The sequence below is a fragment of the Loxodonta africana genome, chromosome 26, assembly GCF_030014295.1.
Source record: "Loxodonta africana isolate mLoxAfr1 chromosome 26, mLoxAfr1.hap2, whole genome shotgun sequence".
NCBI lineage: Eukaryota > Metazoa > Chordata > Mammalia > Proboscidea > Elephantidae > Loxodonta > Loxodonta africana.
In genome coordinates this window covers 45,720,710-45,737,283 of record NC_087367.1, presented here as the reverse complement: position 1 = coordinate 45,737,283, position 16,574 = coordinate 45,720,710, and the positions used below count along the sequence as shown (strand labels likewise).

The 16,574-nt window shown below is 50.8% G+C and overlaps 1 protein-coding gene and 1 pseudogene across 1 annotated transcript in view; both read right to left on the bottom strand.

Moving 5' to 3' along the window:
• RAB6B (RAB6B, member RAS oncogene family) overlaps nucleotides 1-16,574 on the bottom strand; it is a 72,409-nt gene that overhangs the window by 37,103 nt on the left and 18,732 nt on the right. Inside the window, exon 2 of the mRNA XM_064277295.1 lies at nucleotides 5,696-5,754. Coding sequence (XP_064133365.1) covers nucleotides 5,696-5,754 — 59 coding nt within the window. The remainder of the gene's footprint in view (nucleotides 1-5,695; nucleotides 5,755-16,574) is intronic.
• LOC104846838 (inhibitor of growth protein 3-like) lies at nucleotides 1,289-2,486 on the bottom strand (annotated as a pseudogene).

Below are 16,574 nucleotides of genomic sequence, written 5' to 3'. Positions count from 1 at the left end.
TGTTGTTAGAGGGGAAGTTGGGTTGTTATGTTTCCAGAAATTGAAAAAAAGTACCAGTTAAGATAAGGAAGAGAAAGATCTGTATCTGTCTTCTTGGAACCTGTAAGGTGATAGCGCAGTCTCCCAGTTGGAGATTTGTGAATATAGCTGGAGAAAATGGAAATGCTTTCCAGTAAGCGGGGTAATCCCTCTTCCCTGAACACTGTTGTTTTGGCCAGAAATTTTCACCGTAGATGGGTAGTCACCACTGGGTGTGTTTCGTCTTTGTTCCTGATTAGAAGAGTTGAAATGGGGAAATCCTGCACTCTCAACCCTTAGCTTCTGGTAACATCTTGCATCCAACACAACCATTTTGGGTGTTACACTATTACTGGCCTTATAATCTTGGAGTGGTACATAAGCCTCTGTGAGTTGGATTCCAAAAAGAGTGGCTAGAGAATTACTGATGCAGCACGCGATCTTCTTGCCAACAGCTAAAGCACAGAAGTTCTGTTGTTGTTGTTAGGTGCCATCGAGTCAGTTCGAACTCATAATGACCCCATTTACAACAAAATGAAACACCGCCTGGTGGTCCTGCACCATCCTCACAATTGTTGTTATGTTTGAGCCCACTGTTGTGGTGGCTGTGTCAAACTATCTCATTGAGGGTCTTCCTCTTTTTTCTTGGCCCTCTACTTTACCAAGCATATAGTCCTTCTCCAGGGACTGGTCCCTCCTAATAACATGTCCTAAGTACATGAGACAAAGTCTCACTGTCTTTGCTTCTAAGGAGCATTCTGGCTATACTTCTTCCAAGACAGATTTGTTCATTCTTCTGGTAGTCCGTGGTATATTCAATACTCTTCACACTAACACCGTAATTCAAAGGCATGAATTCTTCTTCAGTCTTCCTTATTCACTGTCCAGCTTTTGCATGCATGTGAGGCAATTGAAAATACCATGGCTTGGGTCAGCGCACCTTAGTCCTCAAAGTGACATGTTTGCTTTTTAACACTTTAAAGAGGTCTTTTGAGCAGATTTGCCCAACGCAATATGTCGTATATCATTTTCTTCATGCCACTTTCACCTTGTGTTGCTAGAATAATCCCACATGGCCACATCTAGAAGGTTCCAAACCCAGGTCTTAGAGGGCTCCTTGAGGAAACTTTCCTGGTAGATTCTCACTACAAGGTCCTCCACAGTAAGAAGTTCTAGGTTGTACCTGATTTCTGAGGCCTTTGCTATAAGCTTCAAATGCCAGTTGATTCTGTGTCTATCGTCAGACTTGGAGTAGATAGGTGGCCAGTTCCCTGGGTCGGGATGAATAAATCTATAAACGTTTTGTGACCCGTTTGCTTGGTCATGCCCAGATTCAAAGTTTGACATAGGAATCTTGTGACTAGAATCACTTGCAGCCTGACAATGAAACCTAAATCCTTGTGGAATTTCACCAGGATTTATAAAACTGGGGAAATCTGCCGAAATACTTTTTTTTCTTTTTTTGTTGATTCAGATTACACTTCTATAGACAAACACCAGACTTGTACCTGATTATAAACGCAATAGTGTGGCTCATTTGGGTCATAAGTCCAATCGACCTGACTGAGTCAGATTCTGGTCCTACTATTGTCTGCTGAGAGATTTCTTGTACTGTGGTTGATGATGAAGAACATGACAAAGAAGAAGAGGAGGGGGAAGATGATGACTGCTGGCTTGAAGACTTGGGGTTACTTTTGCTCTTTCTCACTCTGCCAGCCGGCTGCTGGTGACCTGGCGTTCTGTGTTAATGTAGTCCTGGGTGCTGAAGGTGATGGGTAGCCAGTTGTTACCCTGAGCATTGGCAATTCTTTTCCCAGCCGCAAGTCATTATCCTTAAATGCTTCATAACTGGCTTTTAAACTTGATGTTTCTTTGTCCCTCTTTCATCTGAGCTATAACTTGAACTGCTTGAGCTCTGCCATGGTAACTGCCCCGGCACCAGGTCCTGAAGATAGTGAGCCAGTGCTATAGGATGCCACGGGCCGGAGAAATTCACATTGTAAGCATGATTAGAAGAGGCTGTGGAATTGTTCTTCCCACTCCTGGGTGCATTTTCCCTGGCAGCATCTGACGTAGTAGATAGAAGAGTTTCAGATTTAAACTTCTCGGGGATAACATCTGTCGTCGTATGGTGAGGATCTGGGCTGTATCTCCTCTTTTCCATTGCAGTATGTGAATGAGTGTGGTGATTATTCACTGCCTATGAAGGGATATCTAATTCCAAAGATCGGCTCTAATATTTCGGCAATTCCAGCATTATCAGCTTCCAGCTCTGTTTCAAAACTTAGCCAGTTTCTGATCCAGCTTTCTCAAGTGTCAGCCTACCAAGTCATAAATCTGGTTTGCCAACTGTACCTTCTCATCTGCATCTTCTAAAGCTTTACAGTAATCTTTTCGGGTGGATGTCATTTGTTCTTCTCTCCATTCAAGTGTATTTTTCTCCAGGCTGACGAGGACAGGTGGCATCTCCCGGGACCTGCCAGCAGACAGAGCCTCTCAAGAGGTCTAGCAGTGAGACCTAGCTCTGCATAGCTGGGTCCTGGCCAGCCTCTCGGGGCCTCATGCTGTTGAGTACCAGGCAAATGGAGGATTTACCAACTGCCACCCAGGATAGGGGATGACCCCCCCTCTCAGCCTCCATGACCCAGCTGAGGGCAGGGCTAGATTCTTGGTCTCTCCAATTGCCACTCTACACACAGAGCAGGTACTTGACAAACACCTGTCTTCAGAATGAGTGACTGGGAGGAGAGAAGTGGAGTGGGAAAGAGACAGGGACACGCAGAAAGAATGGATGTTTCTACCCTGGGCACTGTCTGGGTACCTTAGCTGATCAAGGCAGGGCAGGCTGTGCGGCTCCACTGCTGAGTGACAGGATGTTTATGAGGGTGGCAGGGAGTCATGGTGCTGGGGAGCAACTTGGAAACAGTAAGGGTTAAGTCTGCCCCGCAAAACCCTTGAGGATCTTGTCTTCTTCCCAAATCTCTCTGCCACCATGTTTGGAAAACAAAATAAACAAAGTAACATGTCCCCCTCTGGACCTCCAGAGAATTCATTAAAACGAGCATGTGTATGCACAGAATTGGAGCCCTGGCCACCCAGGCTAATTACCATTTTAAAGGGGATTGGGAAAAGAATTCCACCTGCTGCAATTAAAAAAAAAAAGGCAACCAACCAGGCCTGCAGTGGGGAGGGCAGTTGCTTCTTTCTGGGTCTCATCACAACGAGTCTGTGGCCTCAGTCTGACAGGGTCTGAAGGCTGACGCAGACAGTGCATCTCCAAGTCACTTTCATTCCCACAGGCACTTGTGACACTGGCTACAGCCAGACCCTGTGCTGGGCCCAGGAGTGCGGCCAGAAGCACATCGGGAATGACTGCAGAATTGGGAAGGCTAGGTTAGCCCTGAGGACACTGTGCCGCAGGAGAGAGGAAGCACAGGGAGCCCACAGCAAACATTTGCCCTGAACCTTGATGAGTCGGAAGAATTTTTCACAGCAGAAAGGAGAAGAGGGGAGGGCTTTCCAGCAGGGCCCGTGGCGTGAACCCACGTGTGGGGAGCAGCGAGCAGGCAGGCCCACTGGACCATAGGGTGTGGGACTGGGCAATGGGATACGACCTTGGAGTTGGAGGTGGAGTAAGGTTTTGAGGGACTCAGATGGCATGGGGAGTTGAGGCTTTGGCCTACACCTATGCAGAATGCTGCAAAGGCCTGAGGCCACCTCTGCCACCCACCGCTGCCAACAACACCAACTAGACAAGAGTAGTACTGTAGACGACAACAGGAGGCATTACTGTATTGTTAGTTGCCATTGAGTCGAATCTTGACTCATGGTGATCCCAAGCGGGCAGAGTAGAACTACTCTGTAGGGTTTTTAGGCTATGACCTTTTGAAAGCAGATCACTAGGTCTGTCGTCCATGGAGCTGCTGGGTGGGTTTAAACCACCAACGCTTTGGTTAGTAGTCTAGTATGTAAGAGTCTGCTCTGCCCGGGGACTACTAGGAGGCATTATAAGTGACTTAGTAATAATAATAATAATAATAAAAACCCAAATAATCAAAATTCAATAATCAAAAAAATCAAATAATTAGATATCTGAGATCATTTACACACACACACAAATGAACATGTCAGACTTGAGAACTGAAGTCTGTTAGAATTGTCATCTCTAATCCAAACTGATGCAGCAGAACTCCCCTTATCAGAAGGACAGGCTTTAGCAAGCCCCTGGTGGTATAAAACCCTGGTCTAGAGAGGACATGACAAAGGCAAAGCGAGGCCAAGACCTACATCCCAGGGCTGTGTACATCACTCAGGGCTGTGCGCATCACTCAGGGAGCCTCTCCCAGGGAGCCTCTCCCAGAGCCTTGTGTTCTGACCTTACAGTCAATTCTTACCAAGTCTGCTATTTCACACCACAGCAGAGTAAAAGTGGGAAATTAGAGGAAGGCAGAGAGAGAGGCAAGGACGACGGCTGGTTCAGATGGAAACAGCCAGACTAAAAAGTACACACAGAACTGTGAGCTGCAGTGAACCATGTGCCATGTTCTCTATGACCCAGTTAGGGAAGCGGTGGACACCTTAGAACTGCAGTCTCCAGTGAGTTCTATAAATATTCGTCCTTTGAGAACTTGATGACAAAAGGATTCCATTATCAAATACATCTGGGAGATCCAGCACACTACACACCTTTTCAGCAAATCCAAACCATACATGGACATAGCATAGGCCCTGAGAAGTCCTGCGGTACAGAAGTCGATCCACTCTCGCTCACTCAGTGTCCCCCAAATCTGTGCAAGGACTTAACCTCTCTCGTCCTATTTGTTTTCAAGGAACACTTACTAATATCTCTTGGAACTAGTATCTCATAAAACCCACTGGCCTCAAAAACGTATTACAGTTCATCTCTAAGGAAAGTAAGTATCTTCTCTTAAAGTGGTTGAGAGGATCAAGTTTGGCGCCGTTTGAGAAAAGCTACAGTTGCAGGGAAAATTCACTTGCACAAACCTCCCCACTCACCAATGGTACCCGGAAAGTGAAAGTCCCTGACCCCCACAAGCTCACCTTTGTACCACCTGGAGCACAGTTCTGGGCCTCTGGCTGGCCCCAGACCACCCTTCCAGAGCCATGAGCCGAAGAGGTCCCTCAGTCCAGCCTCCTGCCACATGGAGCAGTGCAAGGCGCCAGGCAAACCACCCCCGGGGGAAGGCAGTGCCTTAGCAACCCTGGGTCATGCATGGCCACGCTCGTCGAGAAGTAAGCTTCCCTAAAGCTTTAACTTTCACCTCTCTTGTTTTTCCCTTTGTGCATCCTCCTCCACCTGAGGACCCCCCCCGCCCCCGCACCAAGTAACCAAACATATGATGGTTTAAGGCTGCCCATGAAGAGTGAGATCACGCAGACTGGAATGCATCATCTCTCTAATTTCAGAAGTTCCCTCTAGAAAATTTTTCCTTGACCAAGGACTGGATTTTCAGCAGGGCTCGGAATCTTCACTGGGCTGGGGCCAGCACACAGACAGGAAGCTCCTCCAAGGCCAAACGGACTCCCTGGCAGCCCAGGACAGTCCCACTCTTGTCCCAGCACTTCCAAGTCCTGGAGAGAGGCTGGGTTGTGCACTCCAGGCAGCTGTCACAGCTGCAGACACTACGGGGTTGGAGGGCAGGGCCCAGGACCTCACCTGGTATGTGTTGTCGAAGCTGTCATACATGAACCTCGTGATCAGAGACGTCTTCCCGACTGCAAAACAAGAAGAGAGTTGCTCAGCCATGGCACTCCAAAACTAATCAGCTGCTGTCGAGTTGACTGACTCATGGTGACCCCAGGTGTGTCAGAGTAGAACTGTGCTCCGCAGGGTTTTCTTCTTCTTTTATTTTAAGTTTAAAACTGTTTATTGTAGGCCTTCCTGAAGCCTACAATATCCCTGAGAGATATTGTTGGCTCCACTGCCAACCGAAAGGTTCAAATCCACCCAGAGGTGCCTCCGAAGAAAGGCTTGTTGATCCACTTCTGAAAAAGCAGCCATTAAAAATCCCAGTTCCATATAGTTCTCAAAGGCTGATTTTTCAGAAGCAGATCTCCAGGCCTTTATTTGAAGGAGCCTCTGGGTGGATCAAACTTCCAAGTTTTCTGTTAGCTGAGCATGTTAACTGTTTGCACAAACCCAGAGATAGGCTCTTCTGAACACATTTCATTCAAAGAAAACAGGAAAACTAAAACAGAACAAAAAGCACAGAGGAAAAATAAGTTGTAAAAACAGGAGTGGAAAGCAGGCCCTGGGCTAGGCACCCCAGGACTCAGTCTCTACACCAGGTGGGATGCTGGCCCAAGTGCTGAGGGCACCTCCAAGAAAGGAGCCTCCCACTGTCCCCAGAATTCTCTCCACCCAAATCCAGGTCTTCTTTGGCCCAAGGAGCCTAACTGATCCAAAGCCATCTATGGAGAATGGAGCAAGTGGGCACAAGACCAGGTGCTCCTCTCACATGTGCCGTGCTCTTCATTGGTCACACGCAGGGATGGAAGCACGTTATTTCCCATTGATTAAGTCTTGGGAATGGTTAGGAAGGTGGCTTTCCATGGAGCCGGGAGACACGGCAAGCACATGGGTCATTCCCTAGCATCTCTCTTGGGCAGTGCGTGACTGACCGTCTAGCTCACTGAAGAATGGTTAGTCTCCCTGGACCCCACCAACAAATGCCAAAAGGCTGGATCCCCAGTCACTGTGACCACCCAAGACTACCCTGCACATGGGCCAATGCCCTCTAAGGGGCAGTAACATCCCACTGCGACGGCTATGAGAAACCATGAAGTCTCTTGGGAATCCCAAAAATGCTGCTAATTTCCCAAACTGCAGGAGTTGGCTTCTGACCTCACCCTGTGCAGGTCTCCTGGGGGCTGGCAGTGGCGGAAATGCCTACTGCTGCATTTCTAATCATTTGGAGGGGAAGGAGGGTGAGGGAAGTAAAGGAACATTTGTTAGGTGAGGCTGCCACAGACTGCTTCCCGACACTGTCCCCTGAATCTCTGCCATGGGCCTGTGAGGCTCGGCGGGGGCACTTGTCTGGTTGAGCTTGGCTCCAGCTGAGCCTCTTTTGCTCTGGGCTGCAGGACACTGACAACCCTGGCCAGGGACGCAAAGCAGGCAAGAGCTGTTCATTCTGCCCCTCCCTCTTTCCCGAGGTAGGATGTGCACAGGCTGGCCGGGCAGGGTGGCTGGTCGCTGCCTCAGTGGAACAACAGTGCAGCCCTCTCCTGGGAAAGGCTCTTTACCAGTTTCGAAGCCTCGATAAAAAGTCATCTGCTGTCAAGTCAGCTCCGACTCACGGCGACCCCCATGTGCGACAGAGGAGAGCTGTGCCCTACAGGGCTTCCGATGGCTGAGTTTTCAGAAGCGGATCACCAAGCCTTCTTCCGAGGGTGCCACTGGGTGGACTAGACCCTCCAACCTTTTGGTCAGCAGTGTTACATTTTGCATCACCTAGACTACAAAACAGATCAGTGGAATCATCTCTCAACAGCAGACATGTGCCAAGGGAAAAAGAATTGTCTTTTATCCAGAAGGAACATCTGACAGACTGTTTGTGTTTGGGGTAAATTCAGAAGGCTCCACCTTTGGCCAGAATTAGTTAACCAGATTCAAATCTAGCTGGGGTGCTTATTAGCTGTATCGCCTTGAAATGGTCACCGCCCCCTGGACCTCAGTTCCTCATTATAAAGTGGGATCAATAATAGCAAAGATCTCAGAGGGCTGTAGTAAGAATTAAATAAGATAAAGTGCCGGGCACATAGAAAATGCTTAATGGTGGAAGGAGGTAGCAGTATAGTATCTGAAATAGCTGATGCCATTTCTGAACGTTAGAGGGAAAAAAACAATAGCCCCGCCACATTTCTGGAGGAAAGTCTCAGGGGTACGCAGCAACGTATCCAAGGTCTCTTCTAATTTTACCTGTAAATGCTTTGTGCTTCTGATAGAAATTAAAGCCGTAAAGTGCTTTGAATTTGGTTTAAATCTCTCCTTAAAAATTTCACAGGAATGTCAGAAGCGGGGGGCTTCCCACACCTTAAGGATCAGCTCTGAGGGCAGGAGGCCTTGGGCAGACCTGGCAGGGAGCTGCAAAGGCGACTGCAGAGTGAAAGCTGAGGCAACCCTGAGCTAGCAAAAAAAAAAAAAAGGCAGGGAAATTCGAGCGGGAAGAATAGCCTGCTCCCTTTTAAGTGCAGTGGAAAGTTACTGACGCCTCAGGAAGAGCCTACTGGCAACTCCTCTATGCACCTGACACCTCAGGGAAAAGGGGCGAGTTTCAGGGAGCAGGGCGAGGAGAGAGAAGGAAGACACGGATTCTCTTCTCCCAACAGGTCCTTCCCTGAGGCAGCTGATGGGGCAGAGAGGAGAGACAGTGGAATCCTAAAAAGCCACTAAAGGAACAGGAGGTTCATGAAAGTAGTGGAGAATTTAGAACTTCCTACCAGGGGTTTGGACGCCAAGTTGGCCCTTCTAGAGACACGAGCCACTGACAGGGGAGCAATGCTGGCCTGCAGGGCGAAGTCTAAGTGGAAGGAGAAACTTCGAACAAGGTGCTTACCGGAATTGTGTCAGTGGAGGCTTGCATGGTGCTATGATGCTGAACAAGTTTCCACGGAGCTTCCAGATTAAGAAAAACTAGGAAGAAAGGCCTGGTGACCTACTTCTGCAAACCAGCCAATGAAAACCCTGCGGACCACAACAGTCTGATTGTTTCTGTGCACGGGACTGCCGTGAGTCAGGGAGCAACTTAACAGCAACTAACCGCCAGGACTGTGCAGGAGGAACTCTGAGGTGGAGGGTCCTGGCCAGCACCAACATTTTCTGAGCATTCCCACGATCCCCGTAATAGGCAAGACGTGCAGCCGGTATTTAGGTGCATGTTCCAGGCACAGGGTGGGGGCCGTGCCAGGCACAGGGTTTACTCGACAGCAGTGAACAGAAGAGACGCGGCACCCGCCTGCCTGAGGCTTGCAGCTCTGTGCTTGCAGCCACACTGCATTAAGGCCCTTAGCACCACCCCTTTTAGTCGTCAACTCTAAAGCTGGTACTAATGTAAGTTCCATTTTACACAAGGGGAAATTAAGTGGACAGCTACTTGCCCAAGACCACAGAGCTGTGTGGGACCAGGATGTGGCTGCCTGACCAGGAACTGAGTTCCTATTACTCTTATCCCCGGCCTTCCTTGGGATCTTTGGGTCATGCTGGGCCACAAGATTCTGCCAGGTCATTACTGCCGCCATGGTGGATGTCACTGAGCTCTAAGAAATAGCCCTGGCCATGCCAAAGCACCTTTTTATTGCAGCAGGCTGGAGGTGAGACCTCTCTCCACTCAGGGGGTGCTTGATGCAGTCTGGAAGATCAGAAACAGTGGCATAAGGAGGGCCCAGAAAGCAAGGGTGAGTGGACTCTCTTGAACACCTGTTTCTTTAGGCCCAATTTTCTCATTTCTCAGAGCAGAGGTCCCCTCATGCCCCACCTACAGATCTCCTAAGGCTACCCATACCTCCCTGATGCCAGAATACTGTGGTTCAGCCCCAGTGTGAGCCTGTTGGCTCAGCCACCTCTGCTTCAGTCCTTCTGGTGCCTCCCCATTTCTTATAGTGATGTGCCCAAGCCCCCCAAGGCCCTCCTCATCTGTGCCCCACCACCTAAGGGTTCACCTTCCTTCTCTTCCAAGTGCCCTGCTAGTCAGACTGGAATCCTTGTGACCTAAAGATGTGTCCTACAGGGAGAAAGGCACTACCTGCCCCCCAACGTCTCTTGGCCCCTTCTACTTCAGAATAGTTCCTGATGGGCCCAGCCCACACCTCTCATCCTTCCCCGGCTCCCACAGCCCTCGGCGGGACATCTCTGTTCTTCGCAGCATTCCATCTGGTCAGTGTGTAGGTGTCCTACCCCCAGCCACCACCTTGAGCAACTCTGTGACCTCAGGGTCTCTGCCCTGACCCCTGGCTCTGCGGCCCCCGGGTGGGGCACACCAGCGTGCAGGGGGCTGACTGCAGTCAGAGCAAAGCTGGGAAATACATCCTGACACGGCCTCAGGGAAGGCACCCTCCACACTGTCTCGGGAAGCATCCTAGGCAGAGCTGATTAAAGGAGCCCTCTTGTCCACCGCTGCCCAGCCTCTACCACGGGATACATAACAGAGCCGAGCAGGTTAGGGGGCTGCCCTGTGCTAAGCTCCTTTCCTCTCTAAAGGCCAGAAGCCCCTTCCTCACCCCACACCCTACCTTCAACAACTGCTGGGTAGAAGGTGCTAGAACCTGGGAACAGAGAGCTTGACCTAGCTGTACGTTCTCGCGGTCTCATCATGGAAGGTGAGAGGGACAGTTGGCACCTGTCACCTGACTGGGCACTACCATCAGGTTGTAGCCAAGAGGGGCAGCGCCTCTGACCAGATCGAACAGGGGTGGGTGGGGGGAGAAGTTGAGGGCCTCCCCTCTGAGCCCTCCTGCCCTCCACCAGCTGCTGGAGCCCCTGAGGGAGCCGGAGCCCCTGAGGGAGCCGTCCTCCACACATGGCTTTGTTCTCAAGGTCACGCTGTCCTCTATCCCTTCTAATAGCAGCTCACGGACACCGCTGCAGCGCAGCTTGGTTCCTTCTGAGGGCACATTCAGCTCCGATGGCAGGATTTTATTAAAAGCAAGCAGGCTAATCATTATTGAGTTTTTTTTTTTCTCCCTGCTCATGGCTCAGCAATATTCTTATAATCTTCTGGTAGTTTAGTCCCACATGATTAAGCAGGGAGATAACATTTTTCCCCTTTCATTGAAATGAGGGTGAGAAAATTCATTATTGAGCCTTTCCCAGGTGCCTGGCATTTTACAAAGGGGAAAAGAAACACTAACTCTTACTGGGTCTGTACTCGGTGCCAGACAAGGAATTCGGTGCTTGGCGTAGTCTCCCTCATTTAATCCTCATCACGATCCAAAGAGTTAGTTACTATCCCCAAGGTCACAGAGCTAGTAAGCAGTAGAGCTGGGGTCTGAACCCAAATCTGATACCAAAGTCCCCACCTCATCTATGACACCGTGTTGGTTTATAGAAAGGTTTGACAAGCAGCCAAGAAGGGGGTCCCAAAAATCAGGGTCCAGGCAGCTGGGCAGTCAGAAAGGCTGTAGGCAAGAGGCAGGACGGCTGAGCTAGAAGGATGAGGGTGGGGGAGAACAGGTTTTCCAGGCAGAGGGAACAGTGTGAGCAACACACAGAGGCGGGGAGATAAAAAGCTTGTGAAAAGAGACAGGCCAGGCTAGATGAGGTGGGCTGGGGAGCAGGAGAGTATCCAGGGGTGACGCAAGACACACTAAGAAGCCCCAAAGTCTGAGGTTTATCACAGAGAAAACAGGGCCAGACGAGGTGAGGAGACCAGTTGCCACTGACCGACTTGTGGCGACCCCACGTGTGTCGCAGTGGAACTATGCTCTCCGGGGTCTTCAGTGGCTCACTTTGCAGGAATAGGTCACCAGGCCTTTCTTCTGAGGTGTCTTTGGGTAGACTCAAACCTTCAACGTTTTAATCAGTCCCTGAGTACGTTAACCATTTGTACCACTCGGGGACTCCACAAACTGTTCAAGGAAGTTCCACGTGGTCACTGGGTCGATTAAAACCAAAATCCATCTTGGGGGCCAGGACAGGGGAGGGAGGTGACAGGTAGCCAGCAGCAAGGCAGGTGGAGACAGGGGCCAGACCCCATAGGCCATGCTCACCACATCAAGGAACGTGGATTGTGTCCTGAGGTTAGTGGGAGTTTCAGAAGGGTTTTAAGTAAAGGTGTCAAATTACGGAAGTTTGTAATTCCCAAGATGGGCCCGCCAATATTCCCCATCCTGCATGCCCTTCTACAATGTAACACTGACACTCCAGCAAGAGGTGACTCTGGGTGGGCCTGTGACCATGGCAGAAACGACATCGTGTGACACCCAAGGCTAGGCTGGAAAAGGCAGTAGGTTCTGCCTGGAGCATTCTCACTTTCTCATACTCTGGAAGCTAGCCTTTCAATCCAGCGACCATGCTGGGAGAAAGCCCAAAGTAGCCTACATGGGGGAGACCACCTGGAGATGCCCACATGGACAGAAACTGAGGCCCCCAGCCAACAGCCAGCATCAACCACCAGATATGTGAGTACATGAACTTCCAGATGACTCCAGTCCCCAGCCTTTGAGCTGTCCCAGCTGATGACGAGTGGAACAAGTCCCTCTAAGCCCTGCCCAGAGTACAAATTTGTGAGCAAAGTAATTATTCTCTGTTTTGAGTCACTATGTTTTAGTGTGGTTTGTTACACAGCATTAGGTAACGAGAGCAACAGACCTATTTTTTAAAAAAGAAAGAAAACTTACACGGCTACGGGAGAATGGCCTACAGGGGCCACAGCAGGGCAGAAGTCCAGCGAGAGATGGCAGGATCTCAAAGAAAGCAGAGGCAGTGAGGAGGGGAGAAATGGACAGCAGAGGAGGGAGACAGGACCCAGTGACCACTGGTCAGGTCTGGAGGAGAGCTCAGGACGCCTCCCTGTCACCTGCCTTTGAGATCGGCAGATGACAGAGCCATTCCTTGGCCCAGGCAAACTGGAAGAGGAACAAACACCAAACAATCACCCTGGATTCAGGTCACCCATGAAAGCCTTCTTTATAATTGTCAAACCAAAGCACAAACATCACCACTGTGTTCAGGAAAAAAAATAAGAATAAGAGTAATTCAATGCCATGAGCTGAGGACCTAAGCTTATTTTCCATTACTGGCATCACAGTGAAACAGCTATTTTCTTGCCCACTGTGAGCTGTTGGCCAGGGGTCTTGCATACCTGTGGGCTGTGCAGAGGGGCTGGTCCCACATACCCTGGGAATTTCACCAACGCAGGATGGACTGAACGCAGGCCTTCTCTATCAGCTACCAGTGCCCACCTGGACCGCACTCATGGGGCCCTCACTCCCCCAGCCTCCCACAGGCCCCAGGCCCTATCTCTGCAGCAGGTCCCAGGTAAATATGTTTTTGTGCATTCTGGTGGCTTCGACTGGTGGTCACAAAGGACAGTGGGGCTCCTCCACCCCCTCAGCAAACACTCCCCAGGGGCTTAATCTGGCCAGGCCTGTGCTGGACACAGAAACCACAGCAAGAAACCAGATGCACCTCTGCCCTCAAGCAGCCCACATGCAGTGGTGGAGGCAGATTCAGATGCAAACATCTAACACACAGGCTATATGGGAGGGGTGGTGCTACTGCAAGGCCAACAGAAAAGGAAGGTCACTAGCTGCCCTGCTGGAGGAACCACGGAAGCTGCCTGGAGGAGGTGACACTTGGGCTGGGCCTTGATTGGTGGAGAGGGGGATCAGCGGAACAGCACTCCCAGAAGAAAGAGTGGAGGGTGATGCAGGGCTGAGGAATCCTCTGCATACAGCAGTCATTACCCACATTTCTTCACCATTCCACATGAAGCAATACCACCCAGGACTGTGGATCCAGTGCCTAGGAGGGCTGGTGCACTCAGCTTGTGCCAGGCGACAGCTGAAAGCTGTTCCAGACTCCTGATCTGACACACCTCCGTGAAGGACACCTCTCTTTCCTGTCATCTCCCACAGTACCAGCTGTGACCCCAGGTAGCACTGGGTAGGAGGGCTGTGTGTGGACGGGTGGGAGGTGTGTGTGTGTGAGAGAGTGTAAGTGTGCAGGTGGGAGGTGTGTGTGTGGGCAGGTGGGAGGTGTCTGTGGCTGGGTGGGAGGTGTGTCTGTGGGTGGGTGAGGGGTGTGTGTGTAGGTGGGTAGGAGGGATGTGTGGCTGGGTGGGAGGGGTGTGTGGGTGGATAGGAGGTGTGTCTGTGAGCATGTGGGGAGTGTGCTCTAAGGGCTGAAATAGGGCAGAATGTGGGCAGAGCACAGGAAATCGGCTGGAGACTTTGTGAAACACAAGGAAAAGCTCTGTGTGGAGGGTTTTCCATGACCTGGCAGAGGGTGTACCGCCCACCAGGTAGCACGTGGCCGAGCCAGGCCAGAACATTTACCCAGAATCTGCTCTCTGGTGTCCAGCCACATGTAGCACCTCCACCAGCTCTGTGATGCTCCTGGACAGACAGTGGGACCCTGCCTGGCTCTCCTCCTGGTCACAGAGCACAGGACCTGGTGTAACTCACTGCCATTTCTAGGCCTCCCTGGTGACCTGCCCACCTCTTAGTTGCTTGTGGTTTCAGGAAGGCAGTCCCATGCCATGGATGGGGTCTCTGCATGCTCTGCCCACAGCCTCTATCAGCCAGCCCCAGGTCAGAAGGCGGCCCTTGGGGCTCAATGGGAAATCTGCTTCCTCAAGGTTTGGGCCAGCAACCCATGTCTAGGATGGGCCTGGCTGAGCCAGACATCCCCTCTGCTCAGCTTCCGGCACACAGATGGGATGCTGTGCGAGTGCCAGGAAGTGCTTGCTGAGGGGTCTCAGCTCTTGCCCTGAAGCTGTGAAGGAGAGCAGGCCATCCTCCACCACTTCCCTGCAGCCCCTGCCCACAAAGCTCCCATGACTGCCCTGGCTACCGGGTGCATGGCCTCTGGGCCCTGCAGTAAGGAAAGAAATAGGTGGGGATACCAGCTACATTTCTCTGACCCTCGTTTCCTTTTGCCCTATTTTCACAAAGCAGAAAATCTAGTGCCAGCCCTCCTGTGAGGTAGACAGGGCTGGGGGCCTGGGGGCCAGGTACCTCCCTCCCACCCCCAGCTACCATGCTCCGAATGACCATGGTCACATGCTCTGACACTCCTATCTCAGCCTGAGGGGCCAGCTGGCTCACTGTAGACTAAATGAGGAAACACATGAAAAATCCCATTTCAAGCCATCCCCCAAAAGACCCAGACAGTAATTAAGAACTATGCAAAGTTCTTCATTGGACATTTTAATTAAGTGTGTGAATTCCCTCTGCCAGAGGATGCTCAGCTGCCTGGGCCTCTCCGAGGGACCCAGAGAAGATGGGACAGAGGAACTGAGAACGAAGTTGGGGGAGGTCAGCAAGACAGAGGTAGAGGGGGTCTGGCCCAGGCCTGTTCTCCTGCACCAGCTGGGAGGCTGTCACAGACCTGTTTCTCACCCGTCACCTCCCCATTGGGTGCTTCTATTTCATGGTTCTCCCCTACCTGGTCCCCATCTCCTCTATCCAAGACCGGGGACTCCAAAAAATCTGTCCTGACTCAGGGGCTGTGGAGTCCCGCCTACTCCCAACACAACTGTCCTTCACCCCATCTCTGCCTGTTGGAAAAGGCCAAGCCAGGGGTTGCAGGAAGAAGCTCTGGCCTCATTCTTGCCCCTGACTGGCTGTGTGACCTTGGACCCATCAGTACCCCTCTCTGAGTCTCAACTATCCCATCAAGAAGGGCAAGACAAGTAGGTCTTATATAATCTCATCAGTGTAACAGTCCATGCTTCAACTGTGTAGGAAGGATAAGGACAGAAAAAGGAAAGGCAAAATAATGGTCAACGTGACACAAGAGACCTAAGGCTCCAGATGGGAGTGTTCCCAACATCTAAGAGCCCAGGATGACCTCCCAGGATGGGTGGTCCTCCACGTAGGTGCTGCATACCATTCGCTCCTTGTGAACACATTCAGCTCAGCTCTGTGGTTGCCAGGGACATGACAGTGTGCTGGGGCTCCACACAGGGATCAGGGCCTGGGATTTGAAGGTTCAGCCTCAGTTTCCTTTCCTGACCATCCTTCTTGGCCCACCTCTTGCTTTTGTTTTTTCTCAGGGGTTCCACCTTTGGCAGGAAAAGACAAGTCCAGGGAAACAGGTTGTCATAGGGGCTGGGCTGGGAGAGGCCCTAACCTGAGAGGCCCATAACAGCACCTCTGGCTTTGGGAGGGCTCAGCCACCCATCATTCTGCCTTGTACAGGTGTGCTCTCATCTTTGGTTTTTCCCTTTTTCTGGATCTCTAGTTCCCCTTCTTCACTTTTCAAAGCCCCCAGCCCCAACTTGTACTAGGGAAGAGCCTTGGTTCTTCCCTCCCACACAGCCCCATGAGCTCTCAGGAACCCCGTGCCCAGCCCAGCTCCTACCTAGCAGGACCTTCCAACTAAGAGAGTCCACAGCTTACCTAAGACATCTGGTGTGTGACTACTGTATACAAGGAGTACATGCACTTATTTTTATTGCCTGAGTAAACCCCTCCCTTTATTTTCCTGAAAAAGGATTATTTGGTGATTTGTGAAAATAAGATTTGAAAATATAATTCTTTAAATAATATCAGGATATAGTAGCTATCAATAGTGTTAGCCTCTTAACCACTTTGAATAGCTTTACCGGGTTTGTGGAGGTTCAAAACCATCTATCCCAATACAGGAGCCTCCTTTGCAGCTGGGTTATAAGCACATGACCTAGGCTTTTCCATCAGATGCTCCCATGAGATTCTACAAGAAACTACCAACATGAATCTAGTGGGCCATAGAATCCACTCTAGACCTGGTGTACGGAGGCCGCCAAGATGTAGTTCTAGCATTAGCTCTGCCAATACCCAGTAGAAGAACTGTGTCTGTTCCTGGACCACTCCTGGTGTGATTCAGGCTGCTG